This window comes from Haliotis rubra, unplaced genomic scaffold (genome assembly GCF_003918875.1).
Source record: "Haliotis rubra isolate DU_JTF1 unplaced genomic scaffold, ASM391887v1 Scf555, whole genome shotgun sequence".
Lineage (NCBI taxonomy): Eukaryota > Metazoa > Mollusca > Gastropoda > Lepetellida > Haliotidae > Haliotis > Haliotis rubra.
In genome coordinates this window covers 450,492-467,871 of record NW_025767252.1, presented here as the reverse complement: position 1 = coordinate 467,871, position 17,380 = coordinate 450,492, and the positions used below count along the sequence as shown (strand labels likewise).

Here is a 17,380-nt window from a genome sequence, read left to right as displayed (position 1 = left end):
AAAACAACTTCTATTTTAACTGTGGAAGACAGCAGGTTATCTCCCCTGAATACTATGTTTGGGCAGGGGGCAATGAATTTAGGCAAATATACACAATAATAATAATTGGATGAACAATGAGAAATTATGGATTATCTGTTCAAAGGTTATTAATTTTATAATAATATTTATGGATCAGTAAAGATTTTTCAACACTTATTTATGAGGGACTGATACTCCGTAATTCCGAGTTGCTAACAGGTTATGCGTGTATTTTGTATAACCCACGATATTTTGGGAGAATGAGGGTTTGGATACAATCAATGCAGTGGAACAACAGGAACAGCCAATCAGCATGAAGCAAAGCATATGACGCTCAGTGAACTAAAGACAGTTGAACTATATTCCAGACACTGATGGTAACAGAGGAACATATTTGGCAGAGAACACTTGTGAGAAAGAAAATAACAAAGACAGCATGAAATACAAAAGTGATACTACATCTACATTCCTCTTTACTTGCTAAGAGCGGTGTCATTTAAATAGAAAACAAAACACAAACAACTTTGGTAAATATGCTATCTCAGAAATACATATTCTCTAAGACTAACGATATTATCAAGAAACAACCATAGAAAACGTACAGATACACGTAGCTACGGTCAGACCTATCTCGTGGTCCTCCACTGACACTCCATGTTTTAAGCGACGATATATGAGGTGGTTGTTGCTGACTGCCTTGTTTATCTACAACATTTGTAATGAACCTAATTTATTGCTGGGGTGGGGGGATGGGGGATGGTTTGATTTTTAAGCAAGGGTATTTTTAAGCAATATTGTAAATAATAATATTAAAAAATGATGCTTATAAATTAAAGGAGGGGGAGGGAGGACAGCACTGATTTTGTACATGACATGCAGGGGGTGGGGGGCATCTTTTACTTTGTACATAAATTTTAGGGGAGGGTTATTTACATTGTACATGATTCTCCACTAAAATCATCATCTACCCCCCAGCCATAAATTATGTACGGTCCCTAATAAAGCTGGGGACTGCCTTCGTATAACACAACATTTCTCATGAAGATTGGTTAATACTGACACACAGACCATGTCTATCTGAAACAGTGGTTGAGTTTGGTTATGCCTACAGTGAAAATGTCACAACTTTGAAAACTGTGAGCATGATGTGATTTGAAAAACAAAATGGTCCCAAAATATTAACCTTGTCTGGTCAAGGGTTAATTGTAGTAATAAGTAAAAATAAGAATATACTGTTTAAAGATTTTTATTTCCTTATACAAAAGACACATTGTATAACATGATACCTTTTCCCTGGAAAACACCATGAATAACTGACATTCAGAATATTGATATATTGAGATATATTCAAGCCCAAAATTAATATTGCGATGCAATGATACATAAACATCAACAAAACAAAAGTAGAAACAGTCTTTGATTGCAGTCAAAGCACATCACACACAGTGCATCATTGTCTGATGTTAATGAAACAAGACTAGGATAAGTAAACCACATGATTCACCATCGTCACTGTACACAACGATATACAAATATAGAAACAGTATTTCAGATAATAAAAGTACCAATGTAACAACATATATGTACATGATCATTACTGAGATCCTTAGATGTAGGATCCTGAACAATAACTTGTCAAACATCAATAATAGAACATACGACTGAAGAAATACACCTCAAGTCTATCTTTGCAGATACAGCCCTCCTCCTGTGACAACTGACTGACTGAGTTTGGTTTTACGCTGCTTTTAGCAATATTCCAGCAACATCATGGCGGGGGACACCAGAAATGGGCTTCACCCATTGTACCCATGTGGGGATTTGAACCCGGGTCTTTGTTGTGACGAGCCAACTCTTTAACCACCAGGCTACCCCACCGCCTCCCTCCTGTGACAAAAAGGTTGGAGTCCTGCAAACACTGATCACAGAATGTTGGATTCTGACAATAACGTCTGGTGCTATACAGTTTCATTGTCTAATTGTTTGGTAGACATTTACTTATAACAACTGTTGGGTAGTCCAAAATCATTATTTAAAAATATTTAAAATCATGAATTTGTAATAACTTTGATAATGAAAGCATTGATTTGACTGAGAAGAGCCCAGGGCTTACTTGGAGCATGCTGTACTGTGTCCTGGGTTAGAACTGATATTTAGCAACCCATGCTGGTCATAAGAGACGTCTGATTGGATAAAGGTGGTCAGAACTGATTCCCACGTCAATCACTGGATTGTCTGTTCCACATCCACCTTATATTGGAGTCATATTGTTGAGTTTGGCTTTAAACAGTTGAGTACAGTTCTGATGGAGCAAGGAATATAATCAGTATCTCCACATCCTGTCTTGGGTGAGGACAAAACTCTGTACAGACACTTGCAGCATTTTATACGGTTTATGGACACGAAGTCGACCTTTTGAAATTTCGCTATGGACACGAAGTCGACCTGCGGCTAACTTTGATGTCGAAGGTGTTGTTAGAGTCACCCTAATCCGCCAGTGGGTGTTGTTTTAAGATTGTCGATAACTTGGGCGTGCAAAAGGCGTGAACATAGTTCACCCACGTAGTTCACACAAAATGTCATCAATGTCATGTATGTTGAGGTAGTTTACTTTCAGTTTCGAAATGGCAAATGCACAGTTGAATCAGCGATTTCTTCCTACATCTCGTGGTGGCAGATACCTGTGTGTTGGTGGCTTTATGTACCGTGTGAATAAGAGGACTGACTGACTGAGTTTGGTTTTACGCCGCTTTTAGCAATATTCCAGCAACATCACGGCGGGGAACACCAGAAATGGGCTTCACACATTGTACCCATGTGGGGATTCGAACCCGGGCCTTCGGCGTGACGAGCCAACGCTTTAACCACTAGGCTACCCCACCGCCCCGTGAATAAGAGGAAGAGAGATTGGATATCTTGGGAAGTCCACAGAAAAGAACTGTCAATCCATTGCGTCAACCGTCAATGACCCCATAGTCATCCCAATGTCAAAGTAGACATGAAGGTAAGCATTTTCTCAATGCCTAATATCAATATGTTACAAAGAAAAATATAAATGTAAAATAAATATATCTGATCCGAACCATGTTTTGCATAATTTACATTTGATATTTGTTCACAAGTGAAGGAAACCCTTGATGACTTGAAAGTGAAAGCAGCATCCACTCTCTCCCCGATGCCTTCCCTTTATGAAGAAGAAATAGGCAGTTTAAGAAAGGTTCCTGGACTGAGGACACCAAAGCCCTAGTTTCATCAATGCCAACATTTGATAGTAGCAGGAACCTCCTCTACCGTGCCAGAAGAGCCGTCCTGCCTCGACTTCCCAGCAGACGAGATGACCTTGTCATCCCAGAAGATTTCCAGAAGACCGAATCTGGTGAGGATTTCCTCCTGGTAGACGATGGAACCGACGACCCACGATGCCAAGACATCAGTGACTACATCACCAGCTACTTGGTCGAGGGTGACCTCCATAGACCACATTGGAACCAACAACCATTTAGAAGGGTGGCACTCTCGTCTCAAGAGATTGGTGGGGAAGGCGCACCCCAATATCTTTGAAATGATCAAGTTTCTTGCAAAGGACGAAATATAATACTTTTCTCCTGTTGTCTGTGCTTTCAACCGCATAATCCGGATTATCACCTTGTGTAAACACTGTGGATTATTTCTGTCTTTTTTAATCCCCTGTTGATTGGTATAATGTCAAATGGACAGGACGTCGACCTTTTTTCTTACCTGAACCGTGACAATTCCCCCAAAGGTCGACGTCCTGTGCAGACACCTTTTATACAACTGTGCTCGACAGATGTCCTCTAGTGATAACAATAATTCAGAAACAACAAAACATGGTTTTCAAATCAACAGAATTTTGCAGTTGATAATTGTACGTCCTGAGATAGTTCTCCAAGCCTATACCATATTTTTTACACAATATGTACATCAGTGACTAGTCTTCATAACATGACAAGGTGGGATGGTATTTGGATGACACAACTAGCCTGAATAGTACTTGAATGATACAACTAGCCTGGGTGGTACTTGGATGATACAACTAGCCTGGGTGGTACCTGGATGATACAACTAGCCCGGATGGTACTCGGATGACCCAAATAGCCTGGGTGGTACTTGGATGATACAACTAGCCTGGATGGTACTTGGATGATACACCTAGCCTGGATGGTGCTTGGATGACACAACTAGCCAGGATGGTAATTCTGCTAGAGGAATGACAGGCGGCAACAGGTGAGTATATGCGATATTCCCATCAGCAGCATTAGGAAGATAATCATCGTCATGACAATCACGTAGTGGCTGATGCTTGTGCCTATCTCTAGCCAGCTGCCGTAATCACGCACCATGAAGAAGAAATGCTGGAACAGAGCAAGAACATTGTACAGCATCTACCTGTGAGGTTGTATAACATCATGGTGGAGTTTACTGATCAGTGTCAGAGACACCTAGCCAATTATTGGAGATTCACTGTCACAGTCGGGAGTCATTTACCTGTGAATACACAGTCAGAGCCATTACTTGTTAAACACCTGTGAAAATGGAACAGCATCTTTAGAAACAGTACTTTCTGCAATTCCAAGGCTTTACTGTACATCCACATGTCCTGGCGATATCACTGTTATATATTTTCCAAATTACAAACTGCTTCTTTTGGCACAATAGTGGAATATGTGTATATTTGTGTTGGAAACTTGTGTTATGTATGTAGATCCAACACAACTAACCAGCCCCATGAAGTCTAGAACCAACACAACTCACCAACTCAAAGAAGTCTAGCAACAACACAACTCACCAGCCCCATGAAGTCTAGCAACAACACAACTCACCAGCCCCATGAAGTCTAGAACCAACACAACTCACCAGCCCCATGAAGTCTAGCAACAACACAACTCACCAGCCCCATGAAGTCAAGCAACAACACAACTCACCAGCCCCATGAAGTCTAGAACCAACACAACTCACCAGAGGCATGAAGTCTAGAAACAACACAACTCACCAGCCCCATGAAGTCTAGCAACAACACAACTTACCAGCCCCATGAGTTCAGAACCAACACAACTCACCAGCCCCATGAAGTCTAGCAACAACACACGCTCACCAGCCCCATGAAGTCTAGAAGCAACAACACAACTCACCAGCCCCATGAGTCTAGAACCAACACAACTCACCAGCCCCATGAAGTCTAGCAACAACACAACTCACCAGCCCCATGAAGTCTAGAACCAACACAACTCACCAGCCCCATGAAGTCTAGCAACAACACAACTCACCACCAGCCCCATGGAAGTCAAGCAACAACACAACTCACCAGCCCCATGAAGTCTAGAACCAACACAACTCACCAGAGGCATGAAGTCTAGAAACAACACAACTCACCAGCCCCATGAAGTCTAGCAACAACACAACTTACCAGCCCCATGAAGTCCAGAACCAACACAACTCACCAGCCCCATGAAGTCTAGCAACAACACAACTCACCAGCCCCATGAAGTCTAGCAACAACACAACTCACCAGCCCCATGAAGTCTAGAACCAACACAACTCACCAGCCCCATGAAGTCTAGCAACAACACAACTCACCAGCCCCATGAAGTCAAGCAACAACACAACTCACAAGCCCCATGAAGTCTAGAACCAACACAACTCACCAGAGGCATGAAGTCTAGCAACAACACAACTCACCAGCCCCATGAAGTCTAGCAACAACACAACTCACCAGCCCCATGAGTCTAGAAACAACACAACTCACCAGCCCCATGAAGTCTAGCAGCAACACAACTCACCAGCCCCATGAAGTCTAGCAACAACACACAACTCACCAGCCCCATGAGAAGTCTAGAACCAACACAACTCACCAGCCCCATGAAGTCTAGCAAGCAACACAACTCACCAGCCCCATGAAGTCTAGAACCAACACAACTCACCCAGAGGCATGAAGTCCTAGCAACAACACAACTCACCAGCCCCATGAAGTCTAGAACCAACACAACTCACCAGAGGCATGAAGTCTAGCAACACAACTCACTCAGCCCCATGAAGTTCAGCTAACAACACAACTCACCAGCCCCATGAAGTCTAGAACCAACACAACTCACCAGCCCCATGAAGTCTCACTTGGCACAACTCTCCAGCCCCATGAAGGAGTCTAGAACCAACACAGCTCACCAGAGGCATGAAGTCTAGCAACAACACAACTCACCAGCCCCCATGAAGTCTAGCAACAACACAACTCCACCAGCCCCATGAAGTCTAGAACCAACACAACTCACCAGCCCCATGAAGTCTAGCAACAGCACACAACTCACCAGCCCCATGAAGTCTAGAACCAACACAACTCACCAGCCCCATGAAGTCTAGCAACAACACAACTCACCAGCCCCATGAAGTCTAGCAACAACACAACTCACCAGCCCCATGAAGTCTAGCAACAACACAACTCACCAGCCCCATGAAGTCTAGAACCAACACAACTCACCAGCCCCATGAAGTCTAGCAACAACACAACTCACCAGCCCCATGAAGTCAAGCAACAACACAACTCACCAGCCCCATGAAGTCTAGAACCAACACAACTCACCAGAGGCATGAAGTCTAGAAACAACACAACTCACCAGCCCCATGAAGTCTAGAACCAACACAACTCACCAGCCCCATGAAGTCTAGCAACAACACAACTCACCAGCCCCATGAAGTCTAGCAACAACACAGCTCACCAGCCCCATGGAAGTCTAGAGACCAGCACTACTCACCAGCCCCATGAGAGTCTAGCAGCAACAGGCAGCTCACCAGCCCCATGAAGTCAAGCAACAGCACAGCTCACAAGCCCCCATGAAGTCTAGAACCAACACAACTCACCAGAGGCATGAAGTCTAGCAACAACACAACTCACCAGCCCCATGAGAGTCTAGAAACAACACAACTCACCAGCCCCATGAAGTCTAGCAACAACACAGCTCACCAGCCCCCATGAGAGTCTAGAACCAACATAACTCACCAGCCCCATGAAGTCTAGAACCAACACAGCTCACCAGAGGCATGAAGTCTAGCAACAACACAACTCACCAGCCCCATGAGTCTAGAACCAACACAACTCACCAGCCCCATGAAGTCCTGGCAACAACACAACTCACCAGCCCCATGAGAGTCTAGCAACAACGCACAGCTCACCAGCCCCATGAAGTCTAGAGCCAACACAACTCACCAGCCCCATGAGAGTCTAGAGACCAACACAACTCACCAGAGGCATGAAGTCTAGCAACAACACAACTCACCAGCCCCATGAAGTCTAGCAACAACACAACTCACCAGCCCCATGAAGTCTAGAACCAACACAACTCACCAGCCCCATGAAGTCTAGAACCAACACAACTCACCAGCCCCATGAAGTCGGACATAAGCATCACGAGGAGGAACAAGGCCCGGACTGGGATCCTGGTCACTACGTGGACTGCCTGGAACGCACACGTCACCAGCATAAAGGGGATCACATTCTGCAGACAAAAAAATCACTGATCTTTGTGTAGGAGGTTTGGGGTACACCTTTTATGAATATGTATCAATAAATATCTTTATCCCACCTCATGTAAGAATATCCATCTGATTGGTTCACATGACCTTGAACAAACTACCATGTATGCCTGGTGCACGGCCGTACACCGCCTAAGCGATGGAGAACATATCATTCATATCCCGCCCCATGGAAAAAGCATCCATCCACGGCAGTCACTCAGCCATGAACCAGTGGTTCAGATCGACTAGTCAGTACCATGGTAGTAAAATATATGACTGAATTTCAGTTTGTTTTAATGCTATATTTACATAATGAGAAATTTAAACATTTGGTAAGATAAATTCGCTGTAGCATTGTGATTCAGCGTATACAGGGTTTTATCCGTCACTTGTTAGATTTTATCCACCTAACACGGGATGCATAAAACCCTGTATACCCTCCTCACAGTGCTACAACTTATAATATTACCCGTAAAGACAAAAATAATCAAGTCCATAACAATCACATAAGCAATGGTGCAAATATCACTTCACACCATCCAGTGTATTGTTCTCGCCATCAATACAAGTTTTCTATGATGCCAAATTTAAGATTTTCTAAGGATAATTACGATTAATCTAAGGCAGAAAACAAACGACGGTGTCGGTGACCTAAATTAAGAATCCTCACACAGGGCTAACTGACATGCTGTTCTATTGACCTGTCTGCCCCCCTACATATCAGAAAAACAAATGATAAACAGTTTGATGACGGTTTACTTTCGGGTTAAATATCTTCTCTAAATTATCTTAATTAATCTGTTCTTAACGTAAACCATATGGGGCAATATGAACATCGCATTTCTACTATCAACGTATGTTTAGATCTGTACATCCAGATGAAGCTGACCAGTCAAGCAACATTCCACGATTGCATTGTGGGAATGTAAACATTGCGAACGTTACCATGTCGCTGCAAAATTGTGAGTCGAACTGAGACATTTTATCCGTCGGAAAACATAAACGTAATGTTTCCACCAGTGATGTTAGCTGAGTGAAGCAACTGCAAACCAAGAAACATGATGCAATGGAGTAGTTTACTGTACAAGGCTGTACCAGGCGATGACAACCAACATGCATCTTGACGTTGCTTACATTGTGTAATGCAAAATTGTTTGATTACGAGGGGGCAGACTAGAATGGTGCAGTGACGCCAATACATTGTGACGTAATGCAAGAAGTGCTCATTATCGTGTGATAAAGTACTGTTGGCGCTTTTGATCTTTCACCAAAGCATCTTAGAAATATCTATATTTATCTTTAATGTATTAATATAGACAGGACCTAATACTAAACAAGCAAGATGACTTGTAGAGTGGTGGTGCTTCCACCCTTCAAACCCTTCAATATGACAGTAATTGTGTACTGGACTACATGATGTGCAATACACCAACCTTCAACATCATCAGAGCTCCCATGACAAAAGGGTTGAAGACAGTCAGGAAGCAGTACACGGAGGCAGGGTCAAAACTGGAACAACACAGGAAAAGCTCACTCACCTTGACAATGTCAACCAACTTCTTTAAGAGGCATTTAGTAAATAGTTTACATCATTTGTTACTGTGTATTGTACACCAAGCTGTCACTAGGCACAGTGTACGAGCTCATCATGGAGGCCATCATGGCCAGTGACACAGACATGTCAACATGTCAGAACATCCCACACCACAGGGAGAGTCCCCCCATAGTCTTCATGCACCACTGCCACATATCACAGCCTCAGTACATCAATGTGGAGGCTACATAGAGAACTGGATTTAGTTGGGGGTCAGTGCTGCTTGTTATTGGTGATGGTGGTGCTAGGGGGCAGTGACTGTACTCCCCTTCCTGTGGCCGTATGCATATGTCGGGCGTGAATTCTAGTCCTGGCGTAAGTAAAATGTGCGTCTGGGCATAACGTTAAACCGGTGTAGCAGGACATGAACTCCCCAGTCTAAACTTTCCCTGGGGAGAATCTGGCCTAGGCCAAACTTTCCTCGGGGAGGTTTTGTCCTAGGATATTCTTACCCCAGTGAAAGTTTGGGCTAGGCCAAACTTTCCCTCCTGTTTAAACAAGGATATTTTGTTCTGTTGTCTATGAAAAGTGGGGATATTCTGGCCTTGCTAGGCCACTTCTTCCCCCACCCTTGTTCTCATCTCAAAAGGGGGAGATTCTGGCCTACCTAGGCTACTTCTTCCCCACCCTTGCTCTTATAAACCGACAGTAGGTTTGACTTATATTTTGGTACACATTTTTGCTAAATAGTCCATTTTTGCCTCTGACTTGGGTGTAGTAATTTGAATGCATACGTTTGAGCGGCATATATCCCTAAATCCATCCTGCTCCTGCCGCCATTCCTTTGAAGACACATTGCATTAGTTCTTCATCTGTCCACCATAAGACGTAAACATTCAATCGTACATTTGATGGGTAAATAAGATGTAATATACACAGGTTGCTTGCTCTCTTATGCTGTTTCGAATATAGTAATGATTTTGACATAAGCCAATTTTGAGTAAGCGGGGATAAGTAAATTATTGAAATATAAAAATAAGTAAATGATAATGTAAAACAATAGTAATGATATAATATCTTTGCTTTTATGCATGCTTTTCTTTTTAATCTCTTTTATTGAAACAAAATGGGAACTATGTACATGTTATATATGAAGATGACCTGTAAATTGTTAATGGAACTTGACATCAACAGGAATATCTTATCAATGTGTTGACGTGAATAACTATGTCTTGTTTTCATTTCTGACTTTTTCAAGACGAACATATACATGAAAACAAGGTTGGGGAAGAAATAGCCTAGTTAGGCCAGAATCTCACCCTTTTTTTTTTTTTAATCTCCCCCTTTTGATATAAGAACAAGGATGGGAAACAAGTAGCCTTTAAAGTTGATTCAAGGGTGGGGAAAGTTTGGCCTAGGACAAACTTTCCCCGGGGAAGATTAAGCCTAGGGGGGTAAAGTTTGGCCTAGGCTAAAGTTTCCCCGGGGAAGGTTTGGCCAGGGGTAAAGCTTCGCCTGTTACACTGGTATGCATATCTTAGACGTAGCTAAAAGTAACACCAGGCGTAGGGCTCTAGATTTACGCCACCTACCCAGCAGGCATAAGCCAGACGTAGCCCCGTAATGGCGGCACTTGTATACTGATATCGCGGAAGACAGTTCTACAGAAACCGTATTTTTAGAGAAAGGTCAAACCCTTTAGAAATATACGACGATGTTGATCTGTTTAGAAGATTTAGATTCAGGAGATCTGACATTTTCAAGATAGTGGATCCAATCAGAGGTGATAATGATTATGGCTCGTACCCCAGTTCCACCCGTATCCCGGAAGTGCAGGTACTTGTAGCCTAATGTTTAATGCTACAGGCTCCCTTCACATTGTAGCGGGGGATCCTGTCGATGTTCATCAGTTTGGAGCTGAGAAGATCCTCATTATCTCCGTACAGCTCCAAAACACATTATTTCTCCATCGGTAAAGTTTGGTTTTCTCGGCTTTCTTTGGCTTTCCATGATTACAGCTGAAATGGATGTGCCGCGAAGTTGTTTCATGCCTTTCCTCAGTGTTTTAAAAACATTCGAAAATTAAAAAATAGCACACTGCGCCTTGACTTAAATCCGTTTAGTCAGACTAGTAACTCCTAGGCTTGACGACGTTGTGCATGGCGTGTAAGAGCAGAGGCTACTAGGCCAGTGAGTGTGTTCCTCCTGGCCGATAACTCGCTGGTGGGCATCACGGATACTGGTGTCCCCCTCCGCCATGTGAGTCTGGTGCCCGGACAACCTACCTGTTAATGCTTGCTATATTGCCTGTACCAAAGAATGCTGTCAGTTAATGAGGGAAGACCTGTCACGGAGTCAAGGAACCAACAAATACTTCTGAAAATCATCCCAAGTGGAGTGACTGGATTACTGCAGCCAGGAATATTCCAGCTATGTCAAAGCAGTATTCCACCCATATCGCATAAATGTTCCAGTAATATCATTCCATTATTCAGTAATATCCACCAGCATTATTCCAGTAATATCCCAGCATTATTCCAGTAATATCGGCATTATTCCAGTCCCCAGGAATATCGAGCAATATTCCAGTGATATCCAGCATTATTCCAGTAATATCCCAACATTATTCCAGTAATATCCCAGTGGTATCGAGCAATATTCCAGTAATATCCCAGCATTATTCCAGTAATATCAGCATTATTCGGTAAGATATATCCAGCATTATTCCAGTAATATTCAGCAATATTCCGGTAATATCCGAGCAATATTCAGTGAAATATCAGCAATATTCAGTAATATCCCAGCATTATTCCAGTAATATCCAGCATTATTCAGAAAGTAATATCCAGCATTATTCCAGTAATATCGAGCAATATTCCAGTAATATCCCAGCAATATTCCGGTAATGTCCCCAGCAATATTCCAGTAATATCAGCATTATTCAGCTAATGTTCAGCATTATTCAGTAATATATCAAGTAATATCCAGCAACATTCCAGTAATGTCCCCAGCAATATTCCCAAGTAATATCAGCAATATTCCAGTAATATTCCGGCAATATTCAGTAATATCCAGCCGATGTTCCAGTAATATCCAGCATTATTCAGTAATATCCAGCACTATTCCAGTAATATCAGCATTATTCAGTAATATCAGCATTGTTCCAGTAATATCAGTAATATCCAGCATTATTCAGTAATATTCCAGCATTATTCCAGTAATATTCCAGCATTATTCAGTAATGTTCAGTAATATCAGCATTATCCAGCCAGTATGCCGGCATTATTCAGTAATATCCCGGCAATATTCCAGTAATATCAAAGCATTATTACGGTAATATCCAGCATTATTCAGTAGTATTCCAGCAATATTCCAGTAATATCCCAGCAATATTCAGTAATATCAGCAATATTCAGTAATATCCAGCAATATTCCAGCAATATTCTGGCATTATTCAGTAATATCCCAGCATGTATTTGGTAATGTTCCAGCATTATTCCAGCAATATTCAGTAATATTCCAGCAATGTTCAGTAATATCCAGCATTATTCAGTAATGTTCAGCATTATTCCAGTAATATTCAGTAATATTCAGCATTATTCCAGCAATATTCCAGTAATATCCCAGCAATATTCCAGTAATATCCCAGCAATATTCCAGTAATATGCCAGCATTATTCCAGTAATATCCCAGCAATATTCCAGTAATATCCCAGCATTATTCCAGTAATATTCCAGCAATATTCCAGTAATATCCCAGCAATATTCCAGTAATATCCCAGCAATATTCCAGTAATATCCCAGCAATATTCCAGTAATATTCCAGCGGTATAACAGCAAAATGTAAAATTGAGCGAAGATCAGGCAGACATGTGACTGGCAACATCAACATGACATTTATCAAGACAAATCATCACACCAGAACACCCTGTTTGTTTTATATCTGGCCATTCCATTTAAAACTGTATTCAATCAGCAGCCATAGACAAGTGCTCCTCAATAAATTCACTTCTTCGACAGCTCTTCAGACCCATCCTTTCATCTCCATTCTAACATGTCTGGCTGGTGTGGAAACAGCTTCAGCTACTACAGGTTGTATATATCAAGATAATTCAGACAACAGTTATCCGTAGCAAGGATACAAAGTAGAAGGCTCGTCTGAGGTCTGCCAGCTGCAGCCATCTTGAATCAGGTGAGCTGTCGCGGTGAGACTTGAGGTAGTTGTTGGCAGTGAAGTCGGTGTGGGATAACAACTGTAAACACAAGCACGTTTATTTAACTGCAGTCACAAATATTCCGCCGATATGACAGCAGGTGTCTTTCAAGATCAAATCTGGTACCCTATCCACACCACCCGTAAGACAGTGATAAAGTAAAGTGTTACAATAGGTCACTTTGTGGAGTGGGACCCTGGACCACACAAACCAGTGACTGACATCATGAGCATCAATCTATACAATTGGGGTACAATGACATGCATCAAACAAGTCCAGTCCCACTCTGTGCTGTGGTGGTGGCTACACCCAACTTCCTCCGTCCCCTGCTCCCCCTTGTGTCCCACCCTGAGATGCAGTGACTGTCCCAACCCTGAGATGCAGTGACTGTCCCCACCCTGAGATGCAGTGACTGCCCCACCCTCCCCATGTGAGTCCCACGCTGAGATGCAGTGACTGCCCCACCCTCCCCATGTGAGTCCCATGTTGAGATGCAGTGACTGCCCCACCCTCCCCATGTGAGTCCCATGTTGAGATGCAGTGACTGTCCCAACCCTGAGATGCAGTGACTGCCCCACCCTCCCCATGTGAGTCTCACCCTGAGATGCAGTGACTGTCCCCACCCTCCCCATGTGAATCTCACCCTGAGATGCAGTGACTGTCCCCACCCTCCCAATGTGAGTCCAACCCTGAGAAGCAGTGACTGTCCCCACCCTGAGATGCAGTGACTGTCCCCACCCTCCCCATGTGAGTCCCATGTTGAGATACAGTGACTGTCCCCACCCTACTCATGTGAGTCCCATCCTGAGATGCAGTGACTGCCCCCCCCCTCCCATGTGGAGTCCCACCCTGAGATGCAGTGACTGCCCCCCCTCCCCATGTGAGATCTCACCCTGAGATGCAGTGACTGTCCCCACCCTCCCAATGTGGAGTCCCACCCTGAGAAGCAGTGACTGTCCCCACCCTCAGATGCAGTGACTGTCCCCACCCTCAGATGCAGTGACTGTCCCCACCCTCCCCCCATGTGAGTCCCATGTTGAGATACAGTGACTGTCCCCACCCTAATCACGTGAGTCCCACCCTGAGATGCAGTGACTGTCCCCACCCTACTCATGTGGAGTCCCACCCTGAGAAGCAGTGACTGTCCCAACCCTGAGATGCAGTGACTGTCCCCACCCTCCCCATGTGAGTCCCATGTTGAGATGCAGTGACTGTCCCAACCCTGAGATGCAGTGACTGTCCCCACCCTCCCCATGTGAGTCCCATGTTGAGATGCAGTGACTGTCCCAACCCTGAGATGCAGTGACTGTCCCCATCCTCCCCATGTGAGTCCAATGTTGAGATGCAGTGACTGTCCCCACCCTACTCATGTGAGTCCCACCCTGAGATGCAGTGACTGTCCCCACCCTACTCATGTGAGTCCCCTGAGAAGCAGTGACTGTCCCCACCCTACTCATGTGAGTCCCACCCTGAGATGCAGTGACTGTCCCCACCCTACTCATGTGAGTCCCACCCTGAGGTGCAGTGACTGTACCCACCTTCCTGGAGCGCTCCTCCGTCAAGTTGTGCTCCATGTGGAGCCAAAAGTACAGGAGACTCAGCAGCACCAGAAGGAACATACTTTCGTAACTGACCAAGGTCAAGGAAATGTCATATCATGTAACAAAGTTTGATAGATAGAGTGATAACTTCAGGGTGAGTAAGTACAACTCATATAACAACATTTGTGTTACAGCCTTAGTCAGGCAGGAATGTCCGGTGTTCAAGGATACGTGATGCTCACGAGGAGGTAGGGGCCGATGAAGGTGAGCCCGACGCTGGCCAGTCTCTCAGGTAGGTTGGTGCTGGTCAGCAGTGGCCAGATTGGACTCAAACCTGAAATAATCCATGTAGTCTATCAGGGCATGCTCCCCCAAAACCCAGGAATTTACCCAGAATTAACAGTCTTTGGAGGACATTGGAGAATACTGGTGACGTGTGCACTCACCCAGCATGGCCCAGCTGATGATATGATTGTAGGTGGGGACCCCCTGCCGCTGCTTGATGCCGTCCGATGTCGACTTCACCAATCCCACTGCTGCTAGGATCATCACAAGCTGAAACAACAGCAAATACTGACAAATTTTACATTAAATTCAGAGCAACTAAAAATCGGCTTTGGTATAACCCATTCTGAAACAATAGTATTAATACAAACTCTCTCCAGCAAACCCAAGGGCCATACTTCCCTTGAACCATAAGAACTAACACTTCCCCACAACTACAAGGGCCAATATGCCCCTCATACCCCAAGGGATAACCCCATGGCCAACATTCCCCCAAACCCAGTCTGATACTGGCCAGCTGTTCTGCACAACCCCACAGGCCAACGCTCCCCAGTAAAGGGACAACACTCCCAATTATAGTTTGGCATGAAATGCATGTAGACCCTCCCTCTGCAAACAGTCTGCGTTCTGCTGTTTATTTTGTTGACAATTACATAGACAGATTCTTTAATACAAATGCATAAAATCGGTGATTTACAATGCGATTAGGTTGTCTGACACAACATCCACTTGCACAGTTTGAGATCCATTGGGTCTGGGTCCACATGCATTTCATGCCAAACTATAACCTGCAGTCCAGTTCTTCCTCAGACCCCAAAGAACAGCACTTTACCCTCAACCCATGGGCCAGTTCTCCCAAGTGCCCCGACAAAACTCCCCTAGAACCCGTGGGACATACCTGTATGCCCATGATGACCCCTGACATTCTGTTGTTGTTCTTGTCCCTGCTGGTCAAGACACCCAGTCTGAAAACCAAACAGGCCATGTTATGTCCTCCATGTTATGTCCTCCATGTTATGTCCTCCACACACCATACAATAACTCTTACACTACAACAGTAGTAAAATAACAAGTAACATTTAGAAGGTGCTGATCTATCTGTATTCCGGTTTTCACCATCGTCACACTGCTGACCATACTTCCACAGAATAACTCACGAAAGTTTTCATTAATAAATCAACTACAGGCATGTACCCAACTAGTCAACTCCTCAATGACAAAAGGTCCAAGAGAAAGCCATGAAACAGATCAAATTATTTTTGACATTAAGATGAAGATGTTTAACAGCTGTCTGCCAGCACTTACTGATACACCATGACTGCACCCAGCAGGAAGGCCAGCAGCCCTGAGATGAGGCTACAACACACACAGGATATACATTCAGTAACAACATGTCACATGATATACATTCGGTAACAACATGTCACATGATATACATTCAATAACAACATGTCACATGATATACATTCAATAACATGTCACATGATATACATTCAATAACAACATGTCACATTATATACATTCAATAACATGTCACATGATATACATTCAATAACAACATGTCACATGATATACATCCAATAACATGTCACATGATATACATTCAATAACAACATGTCACATGATATACATCCAATAACATGTCACATGATATACATTCAATAACAACATGTCACATGATATATAGTACTATTGTTTCCATGAATCACTTTCAACGATGGGTGGGTGAGAAACATTGCAGGCTATATATTTATTTTATATATTTATTTATACATTCAGTTCAAGTGATTTTATTCAATATAGTTATTTTGATGTTGTTTAAGACCACATACTTAGTTACTTACAACGTAATAATGGCATCTGAGTACTCAAGCCTAAACAAGACAAGTGACTGATATCATGAGCATCAATCAGCACTGACTGAGCTCCCAGTCCACTAGTACGAGACAAATTTTAACCTCAAATTCCCACTGGGGATTTCATTTAACATGCAGAATGAATGTCATATAAATATATATACTTCATATATTGGTGAGGTGTAAATGCTACTTCAGTTGATCTAAGTAACCTGGTGCTACTCACACAAGACTATAGTTGGCGTTCCGGCCAACGACAGGGAGAAGAGGAAACACTGCCAACAGCACACAGCTTAGCAGCCAGCCGTAGGCTGAAAACTGAAACATATCACACACACAGCTTAGCAACCAGCAATAGGCTGAAAACTGAAACATATCACACACACAGCTTACCAACCAGCCGTAG

General features: G+C 43.4%; 1 protein-coding gene across 1 annotated transcript in view; it reads right to left on the bottom strand.

Moving 5' to 3' along the window:
- Nucleotides 1–3,803: 3,803 nt before the first annotated feature.
- LOC124253822 (GPI ethanolamine phosphate transferase 1-like) overlaps nt 3,804–17,380 on the bottom strand; it is a 43,250-nt gene continuing 29,673 nt past the window's right edge. Inside the window, 11 exon segments of the mRNA XM_046687667.1 lie at nt 3,804–4,394; nt 7,410–7,526; nt 8,979–9,054; nt 11,365–11,423; nt 13,221–13,331; nt 14,831–14,921; nt 15,065–15,167; nt 15,280–15,388; nt 16,017–16,083; nt 16,424–16,474; nt 17,201–17,292. Coding sequence (XP_046543623.1) covers nt 4,242–4,394; nt 7,410–7,526; nt 8,979–9,054; nt 11,365–11,423; nt 13,221–13,331; nt 14,831–14,921; nt 15,065–15,167; nt 15,280–15,388; nt 16,017–16,083; nt 16,424–16,474; nt 17,201–17,292 — 1,029 coding nt within the window. The 3' untranslated portion in view covers nt 3,804–4,241.